This window comes from Branchiostoma floridae, unplaced genomic scaffold (genome assembly GCF_000003815.2).
Source record: "Branchiostoma floridae strain S238N-H82 unplaced genomic scaffold, Bfl_VNyyK Sc7u5tJ_537, whole genome shotgun sequence".
NCBI classification, from domain to species: domain Eukaryota; kingdom Metazoa; phylum Chordata; class Leptocardii; order Amphioxiformes; family Branchiostomatidae; genus Branchiostoma; species Branchiostoma floridae.
This window is the reverse complement of record NW_023365887.1, coordinates 2823-17234: the sequence shown is the minus strand read 5'-3', so window position 1 is coordinate 17234 and position 14412 is coordinate 2823. Positions and strand designations below refer to the sequence as shown.

General features: G+C 39.4%; 1 protein-coding gene across 1 annotated transcript; it reads left to right on the top strand.

Annotated features, from left to right (window-relative positions):
• The first annotated feature begins 2832 nt into the window (after positions 1-2832).
• Positions 2833-9555, top strand: LOC118408938. The gene is made up of 7 exons (XM_035809807.1): positions 2833-2978; positions 4743-4863; positions 6912-6971; positions 7536-7648; positions 7976-8061; positions 8189-9151; positions 9503-9555. Exons 2-7 carry the CDS (start codon positions 4810-4812, stop codon positions 9553-9555), a joined length of 1329 nt encoding a protein of 442 aa, XP_035665700.1. The 5' UTR covers positions 2833-2978; positions 4743-4809.
• The last annotated feature ends 4857 nt before the right edge of the window (positions 9556-14412 follow it).

The window sequence follows — 14412 nt, the reverse complement described above, 5'->3', positions numbered from 1 at the left end:
CTGAAGATTTTGCGTTAGGCTTACCTAGAATCCTTGCCCGATTAGCTTTGATCAACTTTTTGTGAGGCTACGGCCAATGTCATATTTTCGAAGGGATCAAGAAGCAGATTCAGACCAGGTTATCTGGGAGACGTTGCAGGTAAGTACGAAAAGTTGTGGATGTACGGTACAGATTTGTATAAGACTAAACGCCCTGAGCATGACTTGTTTTGTGGTTGTGAGACCACAGGAGTGCAGGGAAAGCTTTCAACTCGGTAAATCTCGAGCAAAGTGTGTAAAAATTTTACATANCTGCCAGACTCGAGATATCAAACCTGGAAGTTCCGCTGCAGTACCGTAACAGGTTGCTAAGGGGCCCCCAAATCTCATCGTTTCCAGGTCTCATCAAGACCTACCCACATACCAAAGATCAACACAATCCATCTAAACGTTCTCGAGTTATGCTGCTCTTCTACAAACATTCAAACAAATGCTACCCAAAATCTAACCTTCTTGGGGAAGGTAATAATGTAAAAATAGACCTACGTATGCGGATATTGTGTAAGTCTGCCGATAGTTACACGTGTCCACGTGCGTATCATCACACGAGACGTGAAATACAGCGATCGCTGTCGAATTTTAAAAGTTGTATTTGTGCATCAATGTTTAACGTCAATCGTATCACTGTCAAGCGATTCTGTGACTGATGGCGCATTTCATGTGTATTTTGTATTTGACATTGAATATCACATGCCGAGTCAATCAAAAATAAAGCTGAATCTGAATCTAAAAGATATCGTCGACTCGGAAAAATACAGCGTGTACTCTCATTGCGCCATATCATAGACGGTAGGGCCAAGGAATTGTCATCCGGAGTCGCCCGTGCTGAACTGCCTGGGTTGGTGTCCCGACCCCCAAAAGTTCTCGGGATTTTCACCGAGGGAGTGTAACGTTCCGGCGGTTTGTTGTGATTGGTCGAGCTGAAGCATCCAATTACTTATTGGACATCTTAGGCCATGTTGATTTGATTATATGGATAACATCCGCGCTCGCACCAATTCTCGGCCATTTCCAAAAACAAACAAAAAAGTTTTGGACCACACAGTAAATTGTGCAAAGCAGCTGTAAAATGAGCACAAATATTCCGTAGATTGAAAAACAAGTATCAGAAAACAGATAACTGATGCCATAGAATGCCCAAATAAATCTCAAAAGTCAAAAAATAAGATGTGAAAGGACAGAAAGAAAGAAAAAAGAATTTTTGGTAGGGGGTTGTACATGTACCAGTAATTTCATATAGGTCCCGTTCAGGTCCAGAGGATCAGGTCCAGAGGATCCAGGTGGACGTGAACCTGGACCTGATTGTCTGTGGAAACTTGAGAACTGATAATACTCAAAACAATGGTAATTGGTCAATTTTGCTATAAAGGAATCTCTACAAAGGATCATTGGACTACCACTGGCATTTTAAAATCCCATCTTCATGTAATAAAGGCTAACCGTGTCTGTACCTTTGCATGTAGAAACTTGGTACAAGTGACAATATATAACCTCTACTCAACTTCGCTTTTGTTGTCTTTTTGGCCCAGTAAGACCCCAAACACCCGCCGACATAGTGTGTCCATTTTGCAATTGTTGAACCCCGTTCGTCTGATTTTTTTTCAGGTCTGTTTATTTCAGATTGGTCCAAGAAGAAACAAAAATGTTTTGCACCCGTATGATGTACTGGTCGCAACATCTAACTGTTGGTATACCCTACTATGTGTTTGTAGTCCTATGTTCAACCTTCCTGGCCACTTTGATTACATACTGAAGCCAACTTTTTTTTTTTTTGGCCAAACTTTTTTTTTTATTCGCTCGCTCGCATCAATTTTGGAGTTCCCGGAGGATGTCATCCATATAATCAAAATCAACATGGCCTAATTGATATCTGTCGATATTTCTATCTTTTTCAATTGCATATGTCAAATGTTTGTCCTATTATGAAATGTCATGCATTAATCAACTGATCTCATTAATTATGCAAATTAGGCTTTGGTTTGCACAGTCCTTTAATAATCATGTAAGTCGTCTCCGAAATTATGTTCATTCCAAATATCCTCCGACGTCTGTAACCTTTGACCCACTCTACTTCTGAGAAAGCCACGCCCCCTGCTGGACACAGCTGATTACTGTAGGTTTTGAAATCTTCACAGTAACGTTACCGTAAGTCTGCTGTTACATTTCACCAGAAACACGAAGAAATGCCTGATGATTCACGGGCGTATTTTTTGTAGCCACGAGGTCAAAGATATTTCTGACCTTTGGTTTGTCCATTTTCGCGAAATTCAAGTGCCGCGAAATAAGATAAACTTTAATACAGTAACGTTAATTGTATTTTGTTCGCGCGGGCATGTCAGGGCGCAGCAGACACAGTACCTGGGAGAGATGATTTAGCATGTGTACATATTCTTTTATCTCCGTGAAATCATTGTCTTATAGACTTAGTGCAGCAGCCAGTGTAGTCCATCACTATCTAAGGTTAGCCACGGACTATGTTGTGACGATTAACGTCGCATTTTCCAGCGCATATGTCGGCAATTAGTGCCACACGAGGTAAACACCACCAGGGCCATGGCGGAGGACAGGGGAAAACAGCCTTTCTTTTATGGAATTGACGAAGACATTTCTTGTGCATGTTTGTCCACTCAGGGCTACTTATAAATACATTTCACGGTTACGTTACACGTATTCAACACACAGTTCACAAAGCCAGGGGTCCTACCACGACGGGTTTACGGAAAACCATGGCCCAGCAGGCTAGCCTGCATGCTAGCCAGACTACCATTTTTTTCTCTCAACGACCAATGAAAAATCGTCTTCATATTTCTGTGTTGTGCAGCCTTCAGCATCCTGCAGCAGCTGTTCCCCAGGGTGCTGTCCCTGCAGGGTTACCTCTCCGAGCAGCTGTCAGGGCGTGATGTTCCTGTACCTCTACTGCAGGCTGGAGACAGTCAGGAGTCAGTAATCTATAGTTATAGTAGCTCATCAGTAGGACTGTGCCTTATGCCTGTAACGTTACCTGTACCTGTAAAACTATTTAGCAAGTCTACGAAAACCTCGCCTTCCGCACTGGTGTTCCAGTGCTGATTCAATTGTCTGAACGGCGTCAGCACTGGTGTTCCAGTGCTGAATTTCTTTCAGCACTCGTTTTCCAGTGCTGATCGGCCTTGTTCGAGTGCTGAAACTCCCTCAGCACTGGTTTTCCAGTGCTGAATTTCTTTCAGCACTCGTTTTCCAGTGCTGAACTTCTGTCAGCACTCGTTTTCCAGTGCTGAACTGCCGTCAGCACTCGGTTACCAGTGCTGAAATCCGGGGATATCGGGGCCGGGTCAGGTCAAAGGTCATTCAGCACTGGTTACCCAGTGCTGAAACTGCCGTCAGCACTGGAACCGAGTGCTGATATACAAAAACCTCGCCTTCCGCACTGGATTTACCAGTGCTCGAGGACACTTCAGCACTGGAAAACCAGTGCTATAAAATCTTCAGCACTGGAAAACGAGTGCTGACGTCTTTTAAGGACTGGAACGATGTGCGAACCAGTGCTGACGTCCTTCCAGCACTGGAATCTCCCAGTGCTGAGAGGGGTACAGGACGTAAATTCGAAGGAAAAATAAGTTACTTCGTGCAAAGAAAATTGTAGTTGTGCTATCCAGCCGTTATGTAATTGAATCTATGTATACTGTATAAGGGATATGTATCATTATAAAATGAATGAATGGATAGCTATCGTTATAACAATTTTTTTTAAAGTACTGATAGCGATAGATATAGCCTTTTGGGAAAGATTTGGGTGGGCCTGAAAAGGGCCGGGGTGCTGTGAGACAGACTTCAGCCTGCCCCCTCGTTGTTGTTGTTGTCGTTGTCGTCAGCACACGGTTTCCAGTGCTGAATGTTCGTCAGCACTGGAAATCCAGTGCTAAATGTTCGTCAGCACTCGGTTTCCAGTGCTGAATGTTCGTCAGCACTGGAAATCCAGTGCTGAATGTTCGTCAGCACTCGGTTTCCAGTGCTGAAGCCGGCGTTTCGAGTGCTGAGAGCGCGTCAGCACTGGAAAACCAGTGCTGACGCGCTCTCAGCACTGGAAATCCAGTGCTGACGCCATCTTCAGCACTGGGTTCCAGTGCTGAAAAAGGAGGGCGAGGTTTTCGTAGTTTTGCAAAACTATTTCGGTACAGGTTCAGACCTGAACACTGGTGTAATGCAAGTTCACCTTTATCCAAGCGGGGTTACGGGTAGCCTATATCCGATGTTTCGAATGAAGAATGGGTATTTAGGGATATCAAGTCGACGGAAGGTGGTTTCAAATTGTAATATTTTCAGAATATGCTAGTTTAAAACTTAACAGTCCATCGACTTGATATCCTAATACCCTCATATTTTTTATACAATGTATACAGGTTACCATGCGAATAAAGGTGAACTAGTGTACCTGAACCTGAATTTTCCTAAACTGCCTAAAATTCCAAAACATGTCACCAAAAGTCAACAGATCTTTATTACATTCAGCTATAACAGTATAATTAAATGAACATAGATGATTGTGCAAGATATACAGAGTCCCTTCTGAATATTGTATCCATTTTCAAATGTGCTGCATAATATGTGCTGTGTATAATTTACGGTCATAAAATTTCTTTTGGAAGTAAACAAATAGTGATGGGTGCACGGACATCACCCATATAATGAATTGAACATAGCCTTATGCTCCATGTTATATTCAGGTACACCCAGCTGCTCCAGACCACCCTAGTGGGCGTGTCTGCAGGACACGAGCCCCTCCCACAGCGCATGTCGTTTGAGCAGGTGTCAAATCAAAGTGAAGTGATACTCAGGACAATCGAGGTGAGGATTGTGTGATGTTTTGTTTAGTTTAATGACCGGTGGGCTGTCTTACTCTCATGTCCCTAATAAACGTACTGGGACGTTTATTTTTTCCCCAGGAAAATTCCACCCGGTACGTTCTTATTTGGGACGGTACGTTTATTATTTTTTTGAAAATTGGGGCTTTGCTAACCAGGGACAACCGCATAATAAAAAGTTTGGGGTTTTCTGTCCATATGTCCGCGGTATTTTTGCTCAAAATTCACTATTTTTGGCCGAAGCGGCTCGGATTTCCCCTCCACTGTGACCCAAACACCCTAGCGATTATGTAAAATATCGGTCGATTTCGCTATGAATGTACAAAATAAATGTTATTATTGGGAAAATAAGCCGCCACACTGACGTTTTGAAGCACAATTTTTTATATAAACAACTTTTACAGTCTCTATTTACATCGTAAATGAACACACTGATCACATAATTTTAGCATGTACAGGTACAGTATATTTCCGACCATGTGGTTCCATGAGCTATCGGCAGCGTCAACGGGGCGGACGAATAATTCCTTCACATAAGAAACAACAATCAGAACCTTCTTTCCCTTGTAATGTGAGTTTTGGGGCCGCAAATTCTCCAAAAACAGCAGAAATCCGTCGGTAAAAATAGCTTTAAACTTGAAGAAAAAGACCGAAACTGATCCAACATGGCTGCCAGGAATAACACGCACTGACAAGCTAGCACCCTGTTGCGCGGCAGATTCGAATCACTAAAATGAGGCCGTAAACGGGTGAAAATGATTTTATTTCGGTGTAATGATGGGCACAAAATGTCATATATATTTTCAGAGTGTTGAATTTCAGAAATAATCATAAAATTTTCTAATTTTAGCGGTTTCTAGTGTCAAAATATAATCTGTAACATATTTAGTATTTGTGGCCTGAATGCTGGGCTACTTCACAGACGAGCTCTCACAAAAACTTTGTGAACAGTTTGGGTCCATTTTGGGAGTGTTGATGTTTGATGGTTATGTCTAAAACACATATGGTTGAGTACTTGGAGCTATATTTATAATGATTTTATTGATATGCCAGTAATTTTAAGTAATGTACAAAATATTTATTGATTACTTGCTTCAAGTTCTGAGTAGAAAATTCATGTATCATGTAAATTTTCACTTGTTGAATTTGAAAGCACTGTTGGGCCCCGGTTAGGAGTCTGTATACCTTTCATTAGAAAATGGAGAAAATATTATAATTTGAATAAGATATCTATAGTTATTCAATATTCATTATTCATACAGCTATATTTAACTGATTTGGTGATCAGGTATAAGTAAATAAAAATAACCTACCTGCTTATTATCTTCTTTCCCTTGAACAGAAGTAGCATGGACACAGTCTACATGTCAATTTGGTCATTTTCGGGGGGGTATGTTTATTCCGGGGGGTATGTTTATTAGATTTTGAAGATTTGTCCGGGGGGTATGTTTATTCCGGAAGGTATGTTTATTAGGGACATGAGAGTAAGTCAACACTAGTAAGTCATTAAGTCATATCTAACGCCGAAACAGTTTGTACCATTTCCAACAGCAATAGCTTTATTCAATAAACACCTTATGTTTACAACAAGTACACGTAGACACTGATCTGATGGTACCTAAACATCAAACAATACTAAATTCCTGCTTACCAGGTAATAGAATGAAAGGAGTAACTCACAGTGAACAGTGGGTACAGAACCTGGTACAAGGGTCTGAGAAAAGTAGACAGTCCTTCTTATCATTGTGATAACATTAAGATATCAGATATGGATAATGTTTGCTTCTCTAGAGGAAGTTTTACTTCCAACACAAAAAATTCAGAATAAATCATGCTAGTTACAGCCTTATTTATAGCCTGGGTACCTTCTGATTACTACGGATTTGCGCTGAAAAGATCAGGGCAGGCTTGATAGTTATCAGATGGACAGTCGATGAGACAAGACCAAACGAGGAATTTACATAAGCTTTAGATATTTCATGGAGGTGATATTTTCAAACACTTGTTTACCTGCCATTTTCACTTCTACAGAAGCTGTGCAAAAGTCCCAGAGGGCCCACGAAGAATGTGCTCACTTTAGGCTATAGGCTGGTAAGTCAAGTAGCGTTATCGAATGTATCAAAGCTAAAAGATAAAGTGTAAAAAAATTGCAAATTATTGCCTGTGGGCTAATTGCAGGTAACATAAGAGATTCAAACAGTGTAAAGGTTATTGAGTTCGACTCCTTTTCGAAGACAGTGGAAGAGGAAAGATCCCACCTTTTCTAAAATATCATATTGCTTCAATTTTACAAAATGTACCTACTAGTATGAAGTTGAATGACATGCTTGTTTGTAGAGAGATTAACATTTCTCACAGCATTTGAATCATGCCCTTGTTTTTAAGCAAGGTACATGTAGCTAACTTTTATGATACACCTTGTATGTATGTATAAATTAATAAAGGGTTAATGTCCCGCCCGAGGTTTATATGTTGCGATAATCCCTAGCCAGGTGCGATAACCACCAAATAAACCACCGAGTGATTAGTTGCACCATCGTTGAAAAGTTGGTCAAGTAAACAGAATGAACCAAACTAATTGGTAAAAGCAGCATTGCACCTAGTGTGGAGTTAACGTTATTTAGAAAATAATATCCCATCTTTATATGGCCACAGGCAAGTGAGAAGAGCAGGAGTTTCTCTGTGAAAGCCCCGTGTATTGAGATGGTTCATCCAGATGACAAGATCAGGAAACTAGACAGAAGAGTGTGGAAGATTCTTCTTAGCAGGTAAGTTAAAAAGAACCAAGAAATTGACTTGATGTTTAGATTTATGGGAGAAATCTAACAGTTGGGTCCAAGCGTTGCAAAACTGACCAAGCCAACAGCTCTGAGCTTTTGGCGTTGTGGTTTGCACGTTGGATTTGTGATCTGCCGGCCTGGGTTCAACCCCGGGTGTCGGCATGTTGTTTCTGTTTCTACTCCCTTGTTGTTTCATTTGCTTGAACCCCATTGTTACAGAAAGACAAAATAACCCTCCATCATCACCTTGAAAGATGATCCAAACATGGCTAGGATATTTTCTAAGCAAGGAAACAAATCTGTTGATTTCTGCAGGATTGGTGATGATGTCATGACCCATCTTCTTGGTAGCTGCTCTCTTTTTCTTGCAGCGCCCCCTAGCTGCTACATACAGATTACAGGTATGCTATCCCACAGTTCTGCTGGTAGTACAACAGTTTTTTTTAAGACCTTTATTTTGTGATGTGATAGAACAAACACTGTACCAGTTGTTTTTAAGACTTTTAATACCAGTCTGCCCTTTTTTAGGTTTCCCTTTGTATGACCTGCACAATGATTGGCACAAAGTTCCAGTACCAGAAAGGGAAATAAAGGCAAGGACAGCAAGTAGGAGTTTGAAATATACCAGTCAGCTATTCAAAAAATGTGTGATCAATGGAAAGATAGGACGCGCAAAGAAGAAAGGGCGTCACCATGCAAAGAAATGTCAGCTGCTACTGAAAACAAAAGGACAGCAGCTGGATAGTAGTAAACACAAACAAGACACAAACCTCACACAGGAAAAGGATCATCATGCATTAGAAGTGCAGCAAAATGCAGAGAGTTCTACAGCAAAAGTGTTATCTGTATCTTCCAAGTTGAAGAGGGGGCTCAAAAGGAAACGACCTGAGGAGTTACACGCTGTAGGTAATCCAAGGCAGAAAATTAGACGCTATGAAGGCAAAGTTGCTTCACAAGACATCTGCGTGTCTGCAGATGACATCTGCGTGTCTGCAGATGAACTGGTGGGGATGACTGTCAGGGTGGATCCTTCCATGCCATCATGTTCTCATCACCCTGACATATATCATACGCAGACGGCACTTGAAAGTCGGCATCAGCAGTTGGACACAGAACAAACATGTTCATCTCGTGAAGGTGAGCTCGATGACTGTACCAGACAGAATAGGCACATCACAGATAGCAGTACCATGCTACCTGACACAGGTCAGACAAGACTGACGGGTAAGAAACAGCAACGTTGTGGGAAAGATCATGACAGAGGAGTTAAAAGATCAAGGAAAGATCTAACTGCATCCAAGACAGAAACAAGTAAACATGGAGAACAAAAGAGAAGGAGATGGAAAGGATTTCAAGGTGAAGCTGACCACGAAAAGAATAAGAGAAAGAGTGAGAGCCAAAGGAAAGGAAAGAAAGAACGTATGGTGAAACTTTCCACAAATGCAGAAAGCAGGGAGACTCTGACAGCAAGAGGATCAGAGACACCAAACAGTTAGTGACAGCATCAGATGTCCCTTTCTTTTGTCTTTATTACAGCCATGTTGATCTGATTATACATGTACATGTACATTCTTGCATGGCTGATATCTGATCCACACACTCATCATCTTTATTCGAAAAAATACAGTAATTGTGTATCTTGCTTTACATTGTATACATAATTGTGAAGTCTTCTGGTAGGCATTGTAGACCAATTTTCAAATACCATTGCCCAAATCCAGCATGAGTGTTTAGACATCTCTAGCCCTTTTTATGATTTTGGATTAAAAAAAAGGAGCTTAATGAAAATACAAGAAAGGAATTTTGTGCTTACGACCTGCTTGTGCACTCTACATCTTGTAGGTATTCCTGATGTCCCTAATGCTGAGCAAAACTCATCATACTGTTTCAGGTAAGAACTCCATCTCAAAAATTTCTGCTACTCACACACATATACAGACAGACAGAAAGACAGACAGACAGACTGACTGACTGACTGACTGATGTCTTAGATATCTGATAATGAAGGGTGCATAACTGATGCTGCATTGATAGATCTCATCAAATTCACCTCTTTTTTCATGTTGTGATACCAATTACCTAGTGGAATTATGAGGGGAGGGTCTTTTTAGCGAATGCCCACAAACGCCCACTCTAGAGAAGTCCGCGCTGCACGAATCTCATTTTTTTTGCTTGGAATATGTCCACGTTGTGCTCCCATGTATTAATCCTGAGTTTCAAGTCAATCCATTGACCCGAAGTGACATAAATCAAAGTTTTCGATTCTCGATGGTCTTTTTAGCGAACGCCCAGCAAAATGTCTTTTTAGCGAATGCCCACTATATCCACAAAAATATCGGCCGTCGCGCAACGACACCTAAACCTACCGCCACAAACATGTTCAAGATGGTGTCCCATTGATGTGTACGGAGTTTCTGTGCTTTACAAGCATTTTAAGTCCCTGTTTTTGGTCAAAATGTACAGCGCGGATACTACCATATCTTAACTATAGCAATTCAAAATGGCGGGCACTACACTACAAAAAATGAATTTTCTTATCTTTCTTGTTTTTTCTTGAACAAAGAAAACTAATCTTTCAGCAAGAATATTATTCTGTATTCAAGAATCCCTGTTTTGAGAAAATTCAAGAAACCCATATTTTTCTTGTGCTAAGAATTTTTTTTCTTATCGCTAATGGACCAAAACTTCTAGTTCTAGAATAGTTTTCTTGTGGTCAGAATCTATTTCTAACACATGCATGCTGAAGAATGAATTTCTTACATCAAGAATGAATTCTTAATCTTGCATGAAGATTGAGGTTCTTGTATGAGGAATTACTTTCTGTCTCCAAGAGTGAATTTCTTATATGTAGTACAAGAATCGCTTTCTTGCATGAAGATTGAGCTTTTTTGTGCCTGCATTGCCATTCTGTCTTCAAGACTAAATTTCTTGTAGTCACAAACCTAGAATCAGTTTCTTACACTAAGATTAACATTCTTATATAAAGGGTACAAACAACTCAATGTTGACATTTATGTCAATACATGATGGCAATCATATTTATTATCATCAATATGATTCATACAGGTTTTGTGGTGTTTTCCTCGATTACTCATTCCTTACCAAAGATTGCAAAAATCAACCATTTTGTAACTACGCTTGCTTATTGACATTTTTTCCTGATACAGCACCGTGCAGCCAACTATAACTAATTGTCCTTATCTGAAACCATTAGAGCTACAATGTTGCCGTTGCTGTAGTTATAATGAAGAATTCTCCTTGTTAAGGGCTTTTCCAAAGTTGAGATGGGAACATCCTCCTTGTACCAGTAGGTTTCTGAGCCTAGAACAACACACAAAGACCATGAATGATTATCAATTCTTATATCGCCCCCCTCCCCCAGTAAAGGCCAACATCTCTATACATTTCCTTCCTTACAAATATTATAGTCAATTTTTTGTATTTTGCAGAATTTCATGCACTTTACTTACATATTCTGTAATTACTGTTTGGTTTTATGATAAACATCTACAGAAATAGTAGCTTTGGAAATCGTATTCCAAGTAAGATGGCTAACATACCTGCATGGGGGAGGGGGGCATCCGGCTTGGCGTTGGCTTCGGTAGCATTTTGAAACTCTAAAAAAGCTAGCCACGTTGTATGCAAGGTCCCACATGATGCAGAAAATCGTCTTTACGAAACCCATCATATTTGTTCCCTGTTAATGTAAGAACTAAAGGACATTTGGGGCAAAAAAAACTACAGAGCTGGAGCACTGTGACTTGCAACTGTGACTCCCAGTTCAAAATTGCAGCAAAGGATGATGGGAGTAATTTCCCATGATCCTTAGTAAAATGAAGAATCTTACTGCAAGAAAATATTTCTTAACTCTCGTATTGGGAAAACAAAAGAAAATCAATGCTAGCTCAAAATTATTTTTCATATCTTGATGCTCCAATTGTTTAAACATATAGTTGTCAATAATATGAGGAGAAAATTATACTTTTATTGTTTTCATTAAATATTATTAAGAAAAACGAGAATCATCTTTCTTAAATTTTCTTGATAAGAAACATAATTATAACATTCAAGAATATTCTGCTAGTCATAGCTTGTTTCATAATTTCTTGTTTTTCGTATTAGTATTCAGTCAAGTGAGTTCTGAAAAAATATGATAATATCTCCTTACATATCATCAAGAAAAACAAGAAACGTCTTTTCTTAAACTTTATGGATAAAGATTACATTCAAGAACATTTAAGAATTTCATGCTAGTTATAAGTTGTTTTGCAATTTCTTGATTTATTTGCAGTATTTGCTCAAGAAACTGATTAAAAAACTATTGCATTTTCTTAAGTTATAACATGAAAACAAAGAATTACGTTTCTCGGACATTCTACATTGAGACAACAAGAAAGTTCAAGAATCTTATTCTGGTAGAAACAAATCCTAAAGAAAAAACTGGTATAAGGCAAGAATAATAATCTTCAGGATAGATTCTGCAATATTTTCCATTTGAACAAGCAAGAAGCAAATCTTGTGTGAAGACTGGAAAAGAAAGTTTTACTTTAATTTCTTGAACATTCTTGCTCAGTGATCATTATATTAGAAATATTTTCTTCAATTAAGAAAAAACAAGAATAAAAATCTTTGTGTAGGAATTAGCATACACAGGTTTTACAGGAGGTTTCTTGCTTTTCTCAACCTTTCTTTATACAAGAAACTTTTTCTCTCCGTAAGAAAAAACAAGAAAACAAGAAAAATAAGAAAAAAGATTTTTTGTAGTGTAGTCATGTGACCTCCTTGCGGGACTGTTCTATAAGTATCGCGGGAGGGACTGTTGTGCATAGCTTTTCATACAACCATTTTAGAGTGAATTCTGAACAAGATTTTCAATTCATAGTGCTATCATCTGACTGATATTTACATTGTGGTCCTTTTTTTCTGTGCTATTATTACCCAGGTTTGAGGAACTTAGTGCAAATATGGATATTGATTCACCTCAGTGCCCAATTAATGTACAAAAGGCTCAGACACATTAGTATTATAAACCTGACTAGGGGCAGGTAACCAATACTAGAAAAACATAGCTATTTATTATCAACAATACTATTTACATTATAATAATAACTCTTCACCAAACTGGACTTTTCTTATCTTTATTTATCACAGAAACATTGTTACAATGAGGATTTGATTAGATGAGTATCTGTTACAGTGTGTACAAACTTATTTCAAATACAAAAATGTATTTCATTTCACTTCCTAAATATTTTTAAAGTATTGGAAGAAGTTGACACATAAACAATATTAATTGCATTATTTGTGTGCAGTAAAATGTGACCACATGCTATCAATAACGTTAGCCTAATAAAATGTTGGAACATGGCACAAGCGGGCTCCTCTTCTGAGTACAGAAAGGAAATGTTTTATAACATTTAGTTATGACGTAGAAAATTTCAATTGTAAAATGTACCTTTATTAACATTTACAAACAAATTGTTTTTCTCTTCATAATAAATGACAACAATACAGGTAAGTAAGGTGTGTTTCCTTTTATAACAGGCCAGGTAAGACGCCGTACAGGTAAGTAAGGTGTGTTTCCTTTTATAGCAGACTAGGTAAGACACCGTACAGGTGAGTAACGTGTGTTTCCTTGACTACAGACTAGGTAAGACACCGTACAGGTGAGTAACATGTATTTCCTTTGATTACAGACCAGGTAAGACACCGTACAGGTGAGTAAGGTGTGTTTCCTTGACTACAGGCCAGGTAAGACACCGTACAGGTAAGTAAGGTGTGTTTCCTTTTATAACAGACCAAGTAAGACACCGTACAGGTGAGTAACGTGTATTTCCTTTGATTACAGACTAGGTAAGACACCGTACAGGTGAGTAAGGTGTGTTTCCTTGACTACAGGCCAGGTAAGACACCGTACAGGTAAGTAAGGTGTGTTTCCTTTTATAACAGACCAGGTAAGACACCGTACAGGTGAGTAACGTGTATTTCCTTTGATTACAGACTAGGTAAGACACCATACAGGTGAGTAACGTGTATTTCCTTTGTTTACAGACCAGGTAAGACACCGTACAGGTGAGTAACGTGTATTTCCTTTCCTTTTTTGTTTACAGACCAGGTAAGACACCATACAGGTGAGTAACGTGAATTTCCTTTGATAACAGGCCAGGTAAGACACCATGCAGGTAAGTAAGGTGCGTTTCCTTTTATAGCAGACCAGGTAAGACACCGTACAGGTGAGTAACGTGTGTTTCCTTGACTACAGACTATGTAAGACACCTTACAGGTGAGTGACGTGTATTTCATTTCATTACAGACTAGGTAAGACATCGTACAGGTATTTCCTTTGATTACAGACCAGGTAAGACACCGTACAGGTGAGTAAGGTGTGTTTCCTTGACTACAGACTAGGTAAGATACCGTACAGGTGAGTAACGTGTATTTCCTTTCATTACAGACCAGGTAAGACACCGTACAGGTGAGTAACGTGTATTTCCTTTGATTACAGACCAGGTAAGACACCGTACAGGTGAGTAACGTGTATTTCCTTTGATTACAAACCAGGTAAGACACCGCACAGATGAGTAAGGTGTCTTTCCTTTGCCTATAGACCAGTTATGGCATTATACAGGTAAGTAAATTGCTTTACTCACCTGTATTATACCTATCTGTCTATGGCAAAGGAAGGGATCCTCTAGAGTGACTGCAGCATGCAGCTCACTGCCGCTTGGCAGTCTTGGTTCCACCTTTTTTTT

Bases quoted from the DNA above. Each gene is read 5' to 3' on its own strand.
- LOC118408938 (XM_035809807.1), top strand. From the start codon at position 4,810: ATGTCGTTTGAGCAGGTGTCAAATCAAAGTGAAGTGATACTCAGGACA. The intron at 7,649-7,975 runs GTAAGTTAAAAA...TGATTTCTGCAG, and splicing joins TGGAAGATTCTTCTTAGCAG to GATTGGTGATGATGTCATGA. The intron at 8,062-8,188 runs GTATGCTATCCC...GCCCTTTTTTAG, and splicing joins CTGCTACATACAGATTACAG to GTTTCCCTTTGTATGACCTG.